Raw genomic sequence first — 14,806 nt, forward strand, 5'->3', positions numbered from 1 at the left:
TGTCTTCCATGATTAGTTCATTCTGCTGTCTGAAGGAGCCAGAAGAAAATATTTGTATACCTACCACTGGAGTACTATAGAGAGAATGTGGGTGGTTCAGTGTCTTCTGTTCCTTCTTCTGGAAGACTGAAATTCATGCAGGTCCTGTTAATGCTGGCTGAGTCACTGAAGATCTTCGTGTGCAGAGGGCAGTCTTAAAAGTGTTTTCCTTAATATCTGTGCTTCATATTTACCCTCACTGTTGTGAGGGATAAAATTGTATTGTTTGGGATAAAATTCCTAGGAGTGGGCTTTCAACTGAGGTGAGAATGGGGGAAAGGAGAGAAGAAAGCCTGGATACAAAGGAGAAAGATGAAAACAAATGACTTGCATGTTCTAGCCTGATGTGGAGGGAATTATTTGGGTCAGGATAGAGAAGATGAGGCAGTTGTTTAATTGGATTGGCGTTAAACTCCAAAGCAGAATTGGCAAGAGAAGAGTCATAGCAGTGGCGGTTATGCGCTAGTGCAAGGAACTCTACAGGCAGCAGAATTGTTGTGCAGTGGCATGAGTTTTTGAGTTAGATGGCCTTAGCTTGAATCCCAGAGCTTTTCTTACCAGCCCTGAAACTTGACCTAAGTTATCAGACTTTCTGGTCTGATATGCCTCGTCATCTAGGGAGTTGGGTTAGGGATACCTGCTTCGTATGGTTGTAGTGAAATAGGTAATGTTAGTCATGCATGTCTTCCGTGTCCCAGTGAGAAGAGTGATTTTAACATAACCTTGAGTAGCTCAAAGGACACACTGATGGAGGTGAGAATGTCATCGTGGTGGACAAGGTTTTAGATTTGACCATTTCAGGTCTCCTTGTCCTATGTAGACCTTGATGAGGAGAAATACCAGGAGTTGATGAATTAAATGCAGCCTATATTGATTCCTCCGTACAAGGGACTTTAGCAGACTGTGCTGGAATGTGACTATGGGTAGGTCCTAGCTCCTGCCCTCAAGGTGTTTATAGTGTAGTGAGAAGGAGAAATGTATGCATACATAACTAATTCAGAACTTGAGGCCATTAAAAAGCACAGGCAGTTGATTAACTGTGACTACAGGAATTGGTTAGCATTTTAGCATTTGAACTGAATCTTAAAAAGGAAAAATAGCATTTTAGAAGTGCAGTGGGTAAAGATGAGAAAGTACAGTCTTTAGACAGTACATAGCTCATTCAAGCAAAAACACTGGGTACAGGGGGGAATACAGTAAGTGTTTCTTTAGGCATTGAGGAGCCTGTGAAGATTTTTGAGCAAGAAAAAGACATGATCCGACTGGCAGCATGCATCTGGATGCATTGGAGGGGGAACAGAGCAATTACATAGCTGTTACACTGTATGCAGGAGCATAAGCCAGTGAATGGAGGTCATGAAAGACAGCTGTGAGGGAATGCCGTTTCAAGGGAGGATTGCTAGACCTTGGTGACAGATGGGAAGCCTGGAAGCTTCGGTGACCAGAAAGATAGTAAGCCCCGGCCCCCCCAGGAGGGGCAGTAGAAGGAGTGGAGCTTGTCTGGCCACAGGAGGTGTGACACCTTCAGTTCTCAGCATGCTGCATGGTGAGGGAGGGTTGGAGTTGGAGAGGACAGGCAGGTGATTGCACTGTGTGGTTAGCAGTTTTGTCAAGTCAAGATAGAGATTGTGGACTTGACAGCTACTTGAGATTACAGCTGAAGCAGAGAGAAAGTTGCTAGGAGAGGGAAATTGTGTAGGAAATAGGTGATGGACTATGGGAGCCTGGTTTATAGGAAGAGTCTTGAGTCCTCATTGTATCTAGTTAGTTCATGGGAAAATGCGTTGATGTTGACTGAAGCAGAGGGTTTCTACTGAGATTAGTGTTAGGACTGGAATACCTTGCTCATGTTGGTTAGTACCCAAATTGTTGTGTTAAATAGAATGAATAACTAGCAAAAATGCACCATCAAATCATCTGCATTTCTAAGGACTGGGCCTGAATTTCACCTGCCAAGTTTGTGTGTATTGTTAACCTAAGAATGCAGCATTATTAATGCCCTTAAATGGTCTCTCTTCTTTTTGGGGAAAGCTGAGACCGGAATAATTAAGTAATCTGATACTGTAAGTAGCTTAGTAAATGGCAGATCAAGAGGGAGAGGAGGTTAATAAGGAAATGAACTCTGAACCTAAGATTCTCAGTATTATTCCAGATATCTGGACACTATATTCTTAAAGTTACAGCTCCAAGAAGCTAGTTGTGCAGTTGTCCGACTCTGCCTAAGGTGCAGCACCCTTTCATTTATCTCTGCACCAAGGTGAAGCCATACAGTTCATCAGTCCCGCTGTGCCCAGCTACCAGACAGCTCCCTCTGACCCTGCCCCTCTTCCCCATATCCCGTGACATTGGACGGTTCTCTCCGAAACATAGACGCATTTTGTGATGTACCTCAAGTTTGAAAAAGTAAAACTGGAAGTAAAAAGCAGGAGAGTGGGTGGATGTTTATGACAGAGCTTTGTGACAGAGCCTAGGAGACTTACTTGCCTCCAGTACTTTTCCCATTAAAACAGAAACTACAGCCAGAGTGCATTTTGCATATTGAAGCACTGATGGAAACCAGGGACTTGTCATAGGTTACTTGCCTGTTGCAGACTAATCTGAGTGTCAGACCTGCCAGTATAAAATTGAGTTTTTCTGATTCTGTGTTTGTCATGCCAGTAGAGAGCTTTGGCAAAAATATAAAATACTAAATTCTGGTAGAGTGACCTGTGTCCTTATGCCAGGCCTATTGTAAACTCTCTAGTCCCTTATTCACCTCGTCCCTGGATGAAATTTCCAGATAGAATTCACCTTTCCCCATCTAATTTACATTTTCTTCTAGATGAGATCATTCATGCATAGAGGCAGTGGCTAAATATCTGAAATATAGAAAAGGGACATAATCCATGTCCATTTTCTTAGCCTTTTTTTGAGTGGGTGACTTTCTGTAAATTGCTTTTTCTAGGTGGTGGTGTTTGAAGAAACTTCCAGATGAAGTCAGGTCACTGATTAAACTTGTGACCTGCTTTTGGCTCTGCTAGACCATACAGGAGCAGTTTTGCTAATACTTCAGGTTCCGCCAGCAGAATCAACACCAAATAATGGGGCTGTGTTTTTGCTGTGTCATGGAGTGACAGGGCACTTTCCCACCTTGCGTAACTTTGGAAACTGTTTGAAAAGACACCTTTTAAAAATACCTGTTTTATTATTTGATAGTGGGAGATAACCAACCTCTTCTCTCATTATAGTTACAAGGATTTTCATGGAGAGGAGGCTTGAGGAAAATCCCATTTTCTAGAGCTAGTGTCCATTATTATTTCCGTAATAATGAGGACAGTTAGGGTGTTTCACACTTTCCCAAGTTCTGTCATATACATGATCTCATATGATACTAAGTGACCCCATGAAGTAGGTGTAGGAAGTTGATGTAGTTAGAAAATCTGACATTAAAGCATTGGGGTGAGCTGCTTAAGGGACATAGCCTAAGTGTTAAACGTGGGATTTGAAACTAGATTTTTTTACATCTCCAAATAGAGTTGTATTTTTTTTTAAATAACACTAAGCCACCATTAGGTCTTTCTATATTGTTTTGGGGTTCTCCTATTAAAAGGTTACTCAGAGGATGAATTGACACTTCAGACATATGTATTATTTAGATCCTTTACTTGAAAACTAAAATTGTTGCTTTTTTGGAATAATTTGGGAAATAGCCAGTGTTTGGTGGTAGCTTAAAAGATGCTTGATTCTGTTGTTTGTGAATAGCTGCCATTTGGAGAAGGACTGTGTGAGTGCTAGTAACTCAGAGACAGAGATTTAAGCAATGGGAAGCTAAGAGAAACTTCCACAGCCTTCCTGAGATCTCAGGTCTTTACTGCAGGTGACTTAACTTTTGGTTCTAGTTATCTAGCCCTGGCGAGGGGGTGGAAGATGCTCTAACAAGAGAGGGGCTTGAGTTTCCTTTTAGACTGTATGCTTTCTGACCACACTCCAGTTCAGGTATTGCGATCTCAACCTCAGTCTGGAATTGAGGCTTTCACAGAATGAAAATAGAGGTATTCAGTGAATGATAAACAACCTCATTTTTGTTTGTTGCCATTTTCCCCGCCGCAGTGGGCTACCTTGAGAATGGAAAGAGGAGCCAAGGAGAAGAACCATCAGCTGTACAAGCCCTATACCAATGGTAAGTGGGTCTTCAGCCTTACCCTGAAAGAGCTCTTTGAAATTTGTTTCTGAGTGCTTTCACTTCCTCTCATACCCTTCGTAATATAAAAAGTAGGATATGTACCCTGAATGTTTTCAGCGTGCTTTCCCCTAGCATGCTGCTTGACAGAGATGTTCTCTTTTGCAGGAATCATTGCAAAAGATCCCACTTCACTGGAAGAAGAGATCAAAGAAATTCGACGAAGTGGTAGTAGTAAGGCTCTGGATAATACTCCAGAGTTTGAGCTCTCTGACATTTTCTACTTTTGCCGGAAAGGAATGGAGACCATTATGGATGATGAGGTGACAAAGAGGTTCTCGGCAGAGGAGTTGGAGTCCTGGAACCTGCTGAGCAGAACCAATTATAACTTCCAGTATATCAGCCTTCGGCTCACCATCTTGTGGGGATTAGGAGTGCTGATTCGCTATTGTTTCCTTCTGCCACTCAGGTGAGGACAGGGCCATGGGGCCAGAAATCAGAGTGTGATGCATGATCTACCTACATGTAGATAGATTGTTTTTCTAGTTAGAAAGAAAGACAGTAGGATTCTTTCCCTGGCCAGTTCATCTGACTCTTGGAAGGGAACACTAATGATTATCCTTTAAAGGCACTTGGATTCCCTGCATATCAGACAGAAATAGTTGGGGTTTCTTGAAGACAAATTGCCAGTCTAGGTGGACTCTACCCAGGGACAGGGAACATGTTGTACTCTCTGGCCACTCCTCCCTGGGCATGACAGCTGCTTCCCTACAGCCTCCCTCTCTAGTACAGAGACAATATTGATCTCTCAGTGTTTCTGTATCATGTGCTATTCTGAGTATGTCTTGCTGGTACCTTCAGGCTCTACTTCCTGTTGCCTCACAGAAAAACTGTATTTCTGCCAGGGTTTAAAGCCAAAGGGAAGGGTAAGACAGCAGGACAGCAGGTGCCGGAGAGCAGCACAGCCAACTTGAGGATTTTCCATCATTCTGGCTGCCTGATGCCTGAGGAGTGGTATCAGCTGAGAGCCAAATCCATCCTACACCATTGTTAGGGATCTAACAATGATCTCTGGTTCTGATGTGTCTGCTTGCATTTCTAGATGGAACTCTTGTCCAGTTCCTAGGTGATCAGATCTTGGGGATAGTTTTTGTGATGACTACTTCTCATTTTCAAAGGTCCAGTTCTGTATTTGGTGCAAGGATTTGTTTGCCTTGGTTTAACTTGTCTTCTTCTTACAGGATAGCTCTTGCTTTCACTGGAATTAGCCTTTTGGTGGTGGGCACAACCGTGGTGGGATACTTGCCAAATGGGAGGTGAGTCCAGCACAGGTGTCCATATGTGAAAAGTACTTGATTCTGGGAAGGTGGCTCTGATATTGAAGACCAGGCCTTGGGTGTAGCCAGATGGACAGAATCTTGGTTGGATTCTGGTAGCAATGGCATTAGCATTAAAGTCTTTTTTTCCTATTTTACTGTTAGTATTCCACGCTCACTCCCTACCCTCCAACCCTCACACTCCATATTTTAAAGGCAAAGGGAGAAACCATAAAACCAGAGGGTTAAGGGTTAGCAGATTTTACAGCATGATTAGTTCTGAGCATTTCCTGTGTTGGTAAATGGAAAGAGGATAAAAAATGTGAGCAAAGGGATTTTGGTCTGTGTTTTTAAATAGAAATTTGTTGCTTCTGAAAGTCTCTGGGACTAGCAAACCTCTCTTTTGCTGAGACAGATGAGGAGTTTGACTCTGGCCTTTGCTCAGCCCCTAGGAAAGGAGGCGTACCTGTGCTGGAAATTCTTGGGCTGTGAATTCTAAACCCTTTTTTTAAAAGATTTATTTATTCAATCACTGGGTACAGTCAGAAGTGCGGGATGGTGAGAGAATTTCACCAGGGGAGCAGCGGGAGGCAGGAGAGGTCTGCGCGCCATGTGGGACCCTCCTCTGGTGGCTGGGGAGCAGCCGGGGATCAAACCAGCACTGCAGAGGCCTCGGGCAGCTTTGCAACCCAGCGCTCAACCGCTGCGCCACCGGGGAGGCCCTGAATTCCGAACCCTTTAAGGGGGATGAGTTTAATCAATTCTCATTATTTCTTTTTTTTTTTATGCAACATAAGGATGCTAACAGAGGGTTTTGCCCTATACAGTAATATTTATAAAAATACTTTGCAGTCCTAAAGGACTATGGCAGTGGTAGCTAAGTGTTAGGAGACAGCAATTTTCCTTGTGTTCCTACATATAAAATAAAGCCAAAAATTTTTCTCCAATTGTTGCAGGTTTAAGGAGTTCCTGAGTAAACACGTTCACTTGATGTGTTACCGGATCTGTGTGCGAGCCTTGACAGCCATCATCACCTACCATGACAGGTAAGGCGTTATCAAGGGAAGGCTTGGTAACCTGTGCTAGGAGCTTTCATTTAGAACTGATGAAGCTGGTGAGCTGAGGACTGAATTCCAAATGAATTGTTTTACACCCATCTTTGTTTCTTTGCATACATTCTAAACACAGGGAAAACAGGCCTAGAAACGGTGGCATCTGTGTGGCCAATCATACCTCTCCTATTGACGTCATCATTTTGGCCAGTGATGGCTATTATGCAATGGTAAGACTTCTTTCTGTTGTTTTCTTGGGGCAGTATTTCTTTAGACTGGTTGTAGCTGGGAGACTCTTGGATCCTTCACAGAACTTTTTCTTAAGTGTATAAACAGACACCCACCTAAAGTGTAGCCTATGTTTCTGTTGCTTCTGGAAACTCTGTAGGACTTTGGTGTGAGGTATTCTGGACAGCGTTAACTGAGTGTGGTTGGAAATTAGACTTTGGGTATTCAGAGGTACCACAGAAACGTGGAGGGGGCCTCCCTGGTGGCACAGTGGATTGAGCACAGCGCTGTGAAGCTATCTGCAGCCTCTGCAGTGCGGGTTCTATTCCCGGCCGGCCAAAGAGATATCCACATGGCATGGCAGACCTCTCCTGTCACTCTCGCTGCTCCGTCTGCCTGTTCTGCTCCCTGCTCTGACTCTGGTGAATTCTCTCTCCAACTCCTCTGGTCTGTACCCCAGCTCTTGTATAAATAAATAAATCTTAAAAAAAAAAAAAAAGGTGGAGGAAAAATGGGGAGGGAGGTGGGCCTCTCTGGTGGTGCAAAGGGTTAATTAAGTCTCAGCACTATGAAGCTATCTGCAGGCACTGCAGCACAAGTTTGATCCCCAGCCAGGGAGCTAACCCACATGGCGCAGCAGACTTCTCCTGTCTTGCCCACTGCTCCCCTCACCAGTGTAGTTCAGTCAGTATGCCTGTTCTGCTCCCCACTCTGTCTCTAGTGAATCCTCTCACCACCCATCCCCCCTCCCTGCACCTCTGGCCTACACCCCAGCTCTTGTATACATAATAAATAAATCTTTAAAAAAAAAAATAGAGAGGGAGGATTTGAAAGTACCCGGTTCAAGGGCGCTGAGTCTGCCCAGGGAGGGCATTTTTACACAGGCTGTTGCTTAGATTAATTACTTTGCTTAGGGTTTTCGACTGTGTTTTTAATTACACATCTCTGGTATCTCTGTTTAAAAGGAAAAGTAAGATTTAGGTTGTCTATTAGTGGCTTCTTAATAGTGAGAGGGCTATTATTATCAGTAAAATATTAGAAGGTAGGAGATTGTAGAAGCTGACGCTAGCTGCAGTTTGGGGTTTGTGCAAGGATGTCTTCACTACCAGTTATTCTTTTGTCTGAGATAGGTAGGTCAAGTGCACGGAGGACTCATGGGTGTGATTCAGAGAGCCATGGTGAAGGCCTGCCCGCATGTCTGGTTTGAGCGGTCTGAAGTGAAGGATCGCCACCTGGTGGCTAAAAGGTAAATCAACAATATACTGTTCTGTTTGTGCACTAACAGAAAGTACGGTTTTTAGTAGTAGTCCCTCCACAGTATACTACTTTCATAATAAAACTTTTTTCTATAAAACATGGTATGTAAGAAGTATGTAAACTCTAGTATTCCTTACCAAGTTAATAATGATTCTTAACCTTTCTTATTCCTATACGCCTTGTAATAAAAAACATATGCACTTTAAATGCTATTTGAAATCTCAAAATGAATTCATTATCACAAATAAAGTACTGCTTGGTTTTCAAGCTTGAAAAATATATTTGGTGCAAGTGATGGCAAAAACTTTACCATGTACTGGGAAAATAAAGACTTCGCTAAGACCATCTTCCACAGGGACAATGAACCTACTACTAAGTTCCACTTTATCTCTCAGAGATAAAGTGTTAAGCCAAGTGGACTGTAGGTCCAGCCCAGCATGACTGTAATGAGCATTTCTTGAGGGTGCTGTTTACAAGGACCTCCCTTTTAGATAGGCCCAAATCTGAATAGTATCCTCTGGGCACAGACTTTAATACTTAATTGAAGAATTGTATGAATTTTGTAGTAGTTTCATTTTCTCTCTCCTTATATGCCTTATCTTCATGACATTTAGGTTGTGAGTTTATAAAAGTTAAAGTCATATTTGTTAACTTGCTTTTATAGAATGTCATTTATAGACATTATCTATAAATTCCTTTTGACATGAACATATGTGATCATTTTTTTTTTTCTCTTCTAAAGATTAACTGAACACGTGCAGGATAAAAGCAAACTGCCGATCCTCATCTTCCCGGAAGGTGAGAAGAGCCGATCACCATGGAGAGCTGCTGTGTAGGGAGACCGTACGATGTGACTTTGGTGTTGGCTTGGAACCAAGTCCATCAGCTCCTATTGGGATTACCAGTTTTCACGGAATAACATTAGATCTCCTTCATGATGGTTGAAGGACTAAAATTTATAGAATCCCTTCTATAACAGTAACAGTGGGGGCCTTATAACTTTTTGTAGAGTTCTCACTGAGATCTGCCACGTCATCTTGGTGTCTCTGACTTTTCATCTGGGCTAGTGTGTGTTGGCCAAGGAAAGTGGTCCTGTAACAAAAGAATAGGTAGCAGTACAATATTTTGTACATCTCTTTTAAGTGTTCATTTACAAGCTAGGAAGATGAGACATTTGTCCTGCTTGCAGAGCCATTAGAATTTTATATTTATTTATATTTAGTCTTTAAATTCCTAATCTCCTGAGTAAAGAATTAAAAGAAATAGCATTTTGTTCTCTCCATTTTAGGAACCTGCATCAATAATACATCAGTGATGATGTTCAAAAAGGGAAGTTTTGAAATCGGAGCCACAGTTTACCCTGTTGCTATCAAGGTAAAAGGCCTCTGTGGGTGCATGTTGTCACTATCACAGCTACTGTGAGTGTCACTATCACAGCAAGAGATGGTGGAGGAAGGAGCCATGTCAGCAGTTTTTATGACTGCTGTTGATCCTCTCCAGGAGGGCAGCGTGGGGCAAGGCTAGTGTGGGCAGAGTGCTAGAGAGAGAACTTGTCATGACCCAAATTGACGGACAGTAGCCCATACCTAGTCAACACCACCACATCCAGGAAATGCCAAAACCTCTTCTCTTCCTCTTCTGTCTATACATCAAGGTAGAACGTGGTACACTCCACATTAAAGGGTAGCTTACTTCAGCGAGTGGGGGATAAGGCTGCCAAGTCTGGTGGCAAGGTGAAAGTGGAGGGGTACAGATGGATCCTTATTATAAAGGGAGGAAACAAGGCTGCTGCTTGGGGTTGGTATTTTCATACGTACCAAGAACAGCTTGCCACAGTGAATGGGCCAGAAGACCCTTTCTAGTCTGACACACCTGTAACATTGGAGCTACGTAGAGAACTGAGGATCAGTTAGCCAGTCAGTTTCCCTCTTTTCTTCTTCCTGTCCCCCACCCCCGCGTCCATCTGGTTTTGTGAATAGATGTATATTATTCTAAAACAATGTTATTACATTATTCTAAAAAAACAGGCAATTGTCAACACGTCTAAAGTATTTAGGTCAGAATGTCAGGTCAGGGTAAGTAAATGAGTAAATATGAATTGGAGTTGTGCTTGGAATTTGGTTAAGCAAATTCTTTCCAGCCACTCCCCTTACAAGGCAGGGGGATGGCACATGAGTAGTGGCTGCAGAGTAACTGACCTATGCATGGGTCAGGGCTGCAGAGCATTTTGTTGAGGGTTTGTGTTCTGGTTTAGCAAGAAAGAAAAGAGGGTCTTCGCAGTGACCGCCATGGATATAGGACTGGGGTGTGGCATTTGCAATCCATGCCATTCTGCACTTTAATACTTGGTGGTGTGGTGCTTCATCATATGTTTTTATTTAAAACAAACTGCTAGACAGAGTCCCTGCTGCTCACTCCAGAGCACTGTTCTTAAATCTTAGCTTTCTCAGTAACCCTGAAGGGATTGTGAAAATGCAGATGCCCAGAGATCTCAAACTTGCATTTATGTCCCTGTCCTGCATGTTCCTGCAGCTGCGTAGAACAACACTTGGGACAATTATGTCCCCTTCCTAAAGAAAAAGACCTGCATTTGACATGTAATTTGATTTATTTATAGAAGTAGTAAAGCCCACATAAATAAGTGCTTTTTGCACAGAAACTTGTAGTTTTTGTGAAGTTTTTATTGGTAACCAAACTTGGATAATACTATCAATTGCAGGGCTCTTACTACATTTTCACCAAAGTCAAGGCATCTGGTTTTGAGGAACTTATTTTGCTATTTTGAGCTTTTCTTTTTTTTTTTTTAAGATTTATTTATTTATACAAGAACTGGGGTACAGGCCAGAAGCGTGGGAGGGTGAGAGAATTCACCAGAAACAAAGTGGGGAGCAGAACAGGCAGACAGACCGAAAACACTGCTGAGGGGAGCTGGGGGGGAGACAGGAGAGGTCTGCCGCACCATGTGGGAATCTCCCTGGCTGACAGGAAAACAAACCTGCGCTGCAGAGGCTGCGGACAGCTTCACAATGCTGCGCTCAACCCGCTGCACTACTGGGGAGGCCACTATCTTGAGCTTTTCCCTTATTTTTCCCTTCATAGTGTCTTTCCAGCATAGAATAAAAACTGAACCCTAAACAGAGGGCTCACACATAATTCCAAAATTACTATCACATTGTGCTTTATAAAATGCAAGACTTTCTTCTTCATATACATTCGTTTCTGTTTAAAACTCATTCTTTTCCCTTATTTTCTTCTGGTATTGTAGTGTGGTCTCCTTAGGCCATCTTTAGTTAAATCTAGATAGCTTCTACAGTTAGTGTTGTCATCTCTGTAGTTAGGTCCACGTCAAGGCATGATCATCCAGTTTTTGTTCTGAGAATTGCAATTTTTGCCCTTGAAAGACCAAAAAGATTGTGTAGTTTAAATTCAGCCCCATCCCTCTCAAGTGCTTGAGTCCCCTTGGTAGCATCCTTGCTAATGTTCCTCATGTTGGAAAATATTATATTTGGGGGAGGTTCATGTAGAAGAATGACCTGGTGTTATTTAACTTTATAAAAGGGGAGAAGTTAGTAATTGTTGAATCTGGGGAGTGGATATATGGGAACACATTAATCTTTTTCTCTATTTTTGACTATGCTTCAAAAAGTGAATAATAGGTTATGGGTATAATCTATGAGTAAGAAAGATGTGAAACTAATCAAGGAGAAAGGACTTTTGAGGAAGATGGTTAGGGGCGTCCTTCTTAATGATCTGTAGCAAAATCTTGGGTCAGTCAGGGGAGGTTAATGTTGCTAAAGGTCAGAACTGCGGGGGCATGGAGTGACTTCCACAGTGTTCCTGTCGGTTCTGGGAGCAGCTTTCTAACGCTGCTACTGCCCTCGGTGGCACCATCAGATTAGTCGCTGTGGACACCTACCACTAGTAGAACTGCTGACTGCTCACCATCGTCTTTGCATTGGTTTTCAGTATGACCCTCAATTTGGTGATGCCTTCTGGAACAGCAGCAAATATGGGATGGTGACGTACCTTCTGAGAATGATGACCAGCTGGGCCATTGTCTGCAGCGTTTGGTACCTGCCTCCCATGACCAGAGAGGTAGGTACTTACACTATGCAGGATCTTCCCATGCAGAGGTCTGACTGAGCTTGGGTTGAGTGGTCTTACTTGTTTTTTCTTACAGGCAGATGAAGATGCTGTCCAGTTTGCAAATAGGGTGAAATCTGCCATTGCCAGGCAGGGAGGACTCGTGGACCTGCTGTGGTGAGTCAGAGTCAGCTTTATCAACTGAGTCTAAGAGTATGAATTTCTGAAGCAGATGCTAAATCATTGACTAATGAACAGAATTCTCTTCTCCTTGGTATGGAGAATTAAACCTGCTGGCCCTGGAGACTGAGCTATTTGAGTCCTTTCTCCTTATTCCAGCTCAGAAGTGATCTATGCTGGCTTTCTCCTGGGGAGCTTGTAGCTGGAATGCTTCAACTGAAGCAGTTACTTCTGTGTGCCTTTCTGGGGTATCCTTCACCTACCAGGGCTTCCACACAGTCCTTATCCATTTAAGTAGGGTGACCTGATGCTGGTCTAGAAACTTCATGGGAGTGTTCAGGGCCCTCAGATCTTAGTGTATTTGGCAAAACTGGACCATTCATAGAAAGGTAAAAATTTTGTGTATTACACATAGCTTTGTTACCTACTATTTGAGTTGGCAACCTTTTCTGTAAAGAATCAGTAAATATTTTAGATTTTGTAGGGCATATGGCCACTGTTCACTCTGCTTTTGGAATGGGAAAACAACTGAAGACAAATATGTACCAATAAAACCACAGAAACACATCAAGCTGGATTTGGCCTTGGATTGTAGTTTTTGACTCGGGGATAGTTAAGTGTCAAAGAATAGGAGATTGATGGGGTAAGTGCTGGTTTGGGAATGCTATTTCACCTCTTTCTGGATCCTTAGGCTTTAAGTTCTGGAGGGCATTTGACTAAAGTGGGGATTATGGGAAAAGAAAGTATAGAAATTCAAATTTTAAACTGATCTGTGGTTTCTTAGTAATAGTAGACTGGCCCTAAAAAATACTAACATTTATTGAGTTCTTAGTGCCAGACACTATGCTTCTGATATGATAATCCCATTTTATCCTCATTTCATTCATGAAGCATAAACATTATTAGTTCCAATTTACAGATAAAAACTGAAACTCAAAGATTTCAAAAGTAAGAATAAGCATTGGGGCTAGATTTTTATTTATTTTTTCCAGATAGCTATCAACAAAGTTTTGGAGATTTTAATGTAAATATTATCACTAACAAATTAAAACATTGGAAAAAAACAAACAATAGATTTGCAGTTCTGGAGTAAATGAGGCATTGGTTAATTGACTAGCACAGTTCCTGGCACAAGGTTTTGTCCCCCTCCACCATCATCTCTTATATCCCTTTGACCCTTCTTCATCCCCTTCCCTCTTAACTTTAGAAACCTCACTTCATATGCTAATGTCTACTAGTTTTTGTAAGTGTTTTACTTTGTCAAATTATCTGTTATGTAAATGTCAGTATTTGTCATTCTGATTTGCTTCACTACGCATAATTCCCTCGAGCTCCTTTTGTTTTTGCTGTAAATGACAGTATTTCATCTTTCCTTATGGCTGAATAATTGTGTTTCATAGTGTGAATGTGTATTACATTTTGTTGATCCAGTCTTCTACCAGTGGGCACTTAGATTGTTTCCATGTCCTAGCTCTTGTAAGTAGTGCTGCAGTATAAACATTGTAGATCATATAATTTTTTGGGTTGATGGTTTCATGTTCTTTGGATAGATGCCCAAGAGTGATATTGCTGAATCATATGGTATTTCCATTTTTAGTTTTTTTAAGGTGAATCCGGATTATTTTCCTTAATGGCTACACCAGTTTACATTCCCACCAACGATGTAATAAAATTCCACTTTTTTGTATCCTCTCCAGTACTTACAGTTGGGGGTCTTTTTAATATGTGCCATTCTTACAGGTGTGATTTTAACCTGCATCTCTTATTGGGACAATGATGAACATTTTTCCATATATCTGTTGGACTTCTGGATATTTCTTTGATGAGTTGCTATACAGATCTGCTGCCATTTATTAATTAGGATTTTTTTTTCTGTTGTTAAAGTGTATAAGCTTTTTTATATATCTGGGATATTAACCACTCATCAGTTATGTATTGTGTAAATATTTTCTCCCATTCAGTAGGGTATGTTTTTAACCTACTTACATTTTCCTTTGCTATGTAAAGCTTTTTAGTTCGAGGTAATACCAGTTGTTTATTTTTGCTTTTATTTCCCTTGCCATAGGAGTTGAGTCTCCAGAAACATATTTATCTTTGATGTCTGGAACATATCACTAGTACTTTCTAATACTTATTTTATTGTGCAGATCTTATAATTTAGATCTTTAATCCATATGGAGTTTGTGTGTGTGTGCAGTAGAGTTAGAGAGTGACCCAACTTCATTCTTTCACATGTGGCCTTCCAGCTTTCTTCGCACCATTTATTAAACAGTGCTAATACTCCCCATTGTATGGTTGGTTACTTTTTGATAAATTAAGTATTGATATGATATGGATTTATTTCTGGGCTTTTGATTCTGTTCCATTGATGCATGTGTCTATTTTTATGCCAATACCATATTGTTTTTAGTACTATTACTTTATAATGTTATTTACAGTCAGCTAACATGATGCCTCCACTTCCTTTTTTCACAGGATTATTTTTACTGTTT

At 41.6% G+C, this 14,806-nt stretch overlaps 1 protein-coding gene across 2 annotated transcripts in view; it reads left to right on the plus strand.

Annotated features, from left to right (window-relative positions):
- Window positions 1-14,806, plus strand: part of GPAT4 (glycerol-3-phosphate acyltransferase 4) — a 41,549-nt gene that overhangs the window by 20,452 nt on the left and 6,291 nt on the right. For both annotated transcript variants that reach the window (XM_037526132.2, XM_037526133.2), the window contains exons 3-12: window positions 4,129-4,198; window positions 4,367-4,667; window positions 5,440-5,514; window positions 6,471-6,560; window positions 6,703-6,796; window positions 7,925-8,040; window positions 8,794-8,849; window positions 9,340-9,425; window positions 12,018-12,146; window positions 12,232-12,311. In XM_037526132.2, coding sequence (XP_037382029.1) covers window positions 4,129-4,198; window positions 4,367-4,667; window positions 5,440-5,514; window positions 6,471-6,560; window positions 6,703-6,796; window positions 7,925-8,040; window positions 8,794-8,849; window positions 9,340-9,425; window positions 12,018-12,146; window positions 12,232-12,311 — 1,097 coding nt within the window. The remainder of the gene's footprint in view (window positions 1-4,128; window positions 4,199-4,366; window positions 4,668-5,439; window positions 5,515-6,470; window positions 6,561-6,702; window positions 6,797-7,924; window positions 8,041-8,793; window positions 8,850-9,339; window positions 9,426-12,017; window positions 12,147-12,231; window positions 12,312-14,806) is intronic.

The sequence above is a fragment of the Talpa occidentalis genome, unplaced genomic scaffold (genome assembly GCF_014898055.3).
Source record: "Talpa occidentalis isolate TD23 unplaced genomic scaffold, MPIMG_talOcc4v2.1 talOcc4.4, whole genome shotgun sequence".
Lineage (NCBI taxonomy): Eukaryota > Metazoa > Chordata > Mammalia > Eulipotyphla > Talpidae > Talpa > Talpa occidentalis.